The 2,212-nt window shown below is 40.5% G+C and overlaps 1 protein-coding gene across 1 annotated transcript; it reads left to right on the top strand.

Moving 5' to 3' along the window:
• The first annotated feature begins 441 nt into the window (after positions 1-441).
• Positions 442-1,858, top strand: LOC107428447 (ethylene-responsive transcription factor ESR1). Its single transcript, XM_016038974.4, has one exon. It carries the CDS (start codon positions 515-517, stop codon positions 1,856-1,858), a length of 1,344 nt encoding a protein of 447 aa, XP_015894460.3. The 5' UTR covers positions 442-514.
• Positions 1,859-2,212: the final 354 nt, after the last annotated feature.

Here is a 2,212-nt window from a genome sequence, read left to right as displayed (position 1 = left end):
TTTATTTTTACAATATGGAAAAATAGTATTCCTCGATGAAAAATATGTACAACATGGCTGGCTAATTTGTTCCTTTTTAAAAATATATGTATAATATATATATATATATAAATTGAAAAATTAAAGACATATAAAAATGATGATGACAATCTAAATTTTGGACGGGTGGCCCAGTAGAACATCCTAGTCGTTAGAAAGATTACTTCTTAAATCCCTATTTTATTCTTGTTTTTTCGAATATTGTGTTTTCCCTTCCGTGCATGAAATAAATCAATCACTTTCTAGAGCTAGGCCCCAAACCTCTCTCTCCGCCACTTCCTCCACTGTTTCTCTCTTCCTTCTTTAAATGTAATTCAATTAATGTTATTCTGACTATAAATACAACCAAATAGCGATAATACTCACCGCCTGAAACCCAAAAATAATACCATCACATGTCATTCCCTTCTCTGTCTCTCTAATTTCTTTCACTTCTTTGTTTTTTATTTTATTTTCATTCTCTCTTCACAGATATATGGAGGAAGCATTTAGGCGAATCAACGGCCAAACCCACAGCTCCGAACCGGACATAATCTCCGATCAACAGCAAAAGAAATGCATCAATAACACAGCAATGAATAACAACAAACGCCCGCTGCAGCGAGAATCATCTACCGGTGGTGGTGGCTCAGCCGCCGGCGGTGGAGGAGGCACTATGAGATATCGGGGAGTTCGGCGGAGGCCGTGGGGGCGTTATGCAGCTGAGATCAGAGACCCGCAGTCGAAAGAAAGGCGGTGGTTGGGAACATTCGACACGGCGGAGGAAGCGGCATGTGCTTACGACTACGCTGCGCGTTCCATGCGTGGCCTCAAAGCCAGGACCAACTTCGTTTACCCTCCTTCACCCCCACCGTCTTCAGCTGCTGCTGCAGCACCACCTGACCATCAGCATCATCACTATCACCATCACCATCCTCTTCCTCAAGCTTTCAGCTTCCCTAAACAGTCACAACCGAAGAATCAGACCTCCCGTTCCTTTAATCCTGGTTCGAAATCGTCGTTTTCGTCACACCACCCTCAAGCTGTTTGTGATAACTCTTCTTCTTCTTCTTCAATCAACATGCTCTTTCTTCGTGATTTCGTTAGTCCTTCGAACCCATGTTTGGTATCTCCTCAGGCGTTTTATAATCAGTTTCCACATTTCAACGGCTCCTCTTCGTCGTCGTCGTCGTCGTCGTCTTTGTATTCTACAAATCCTCCTAATTCTGTCTCTGCTTGTTGTTTGGGAAATCCCACCACTTGTATGAATATGCCATCATCACTAGTTGATCATTCTTCTTCTTCTTACGACAAGACAATCACTAGTGCTAGTGCTACAGCTGGTGGTGCTGCTGATGAGTTTGAGTTTGATTTCTTTCCTAAAGAATCTTCCGATTCGGGTCTGTTAGAAGAGGTCATTCACCGCTTCTTTCCGAAACCCTCGTCTAAGAAATGCGGTACTCAGAAAGCCAAAGCCAAAGACAACGACAAAGAGTCTCTTCCTGTTAGTTGCTCCTCCGGCATGTCTGCAACTACTCAATGCTCTTCCTATGATAGCAGCATGAGGATGATGACGGGGATAAAGAATGATCATATGGCGGCTGGACACTACCACTGTTTTGACAACAACATCAACAACCATGGAGTACTTCAACCGCTTGGATATGGATATGGAAATGGAAATTTTAATGGTGCTTTGGACGTCTCACATGGAATTCCATTCAATAGCAGCGAGGTTCCCATGAGTCTTCAGCTGGGTCAGGATTCAGTAGTCTTGGATGAAATTTTCCAGTATCCGGAGTTTATAAATGCCTTTGTGGCAAGGATGCAGAATGCTTGAGGTAGAAAAACATAAACACAAGCAAAACTAACAAGTTGGGAGTCTCAAAAATTGCTCTTCTAGTACTACTAATTTTAGGGTTTGAAAAAAAAAAAAAAAAGCTTTTTAGCTTTTTAGCTTTTTAGCTTTTTAGTATGTATTTTCTGCATGTTATTCTACTTCAGAAATCTTTTAAAGTATTAGCTTAAAGTGTGTGTGTATTTAAATTTTATATGAGAAAAATGAATTTCCATGATGATCGTGACGTTATCCAACATTTTTATTCTTCTATGGGGTTTGATAATGATCTTTTCTTCAGAGGACTTGAGTACTTGTGGATGCTTTTTTAATTCTTCATAGAAATTAAAAAAAAAA

This window comes from Ziziphus jujuba, chromosome 12 (genome assembly GCF_031755915.1).
Source record: "Ziziphus jujuba cultivar Dongzao chromosome 12, ASM3175591v1".
NCBI classification, from domain to species: Eukaryota; Viridiplantae; Streptophyta; class Magnoliopsida; order Rosales; family Rhamnaceae; genus Ziziphus; species Ziziphus jujuba.
This window is presented reverse-complemented; position numbering and strand designations above follow the sequence as displayed.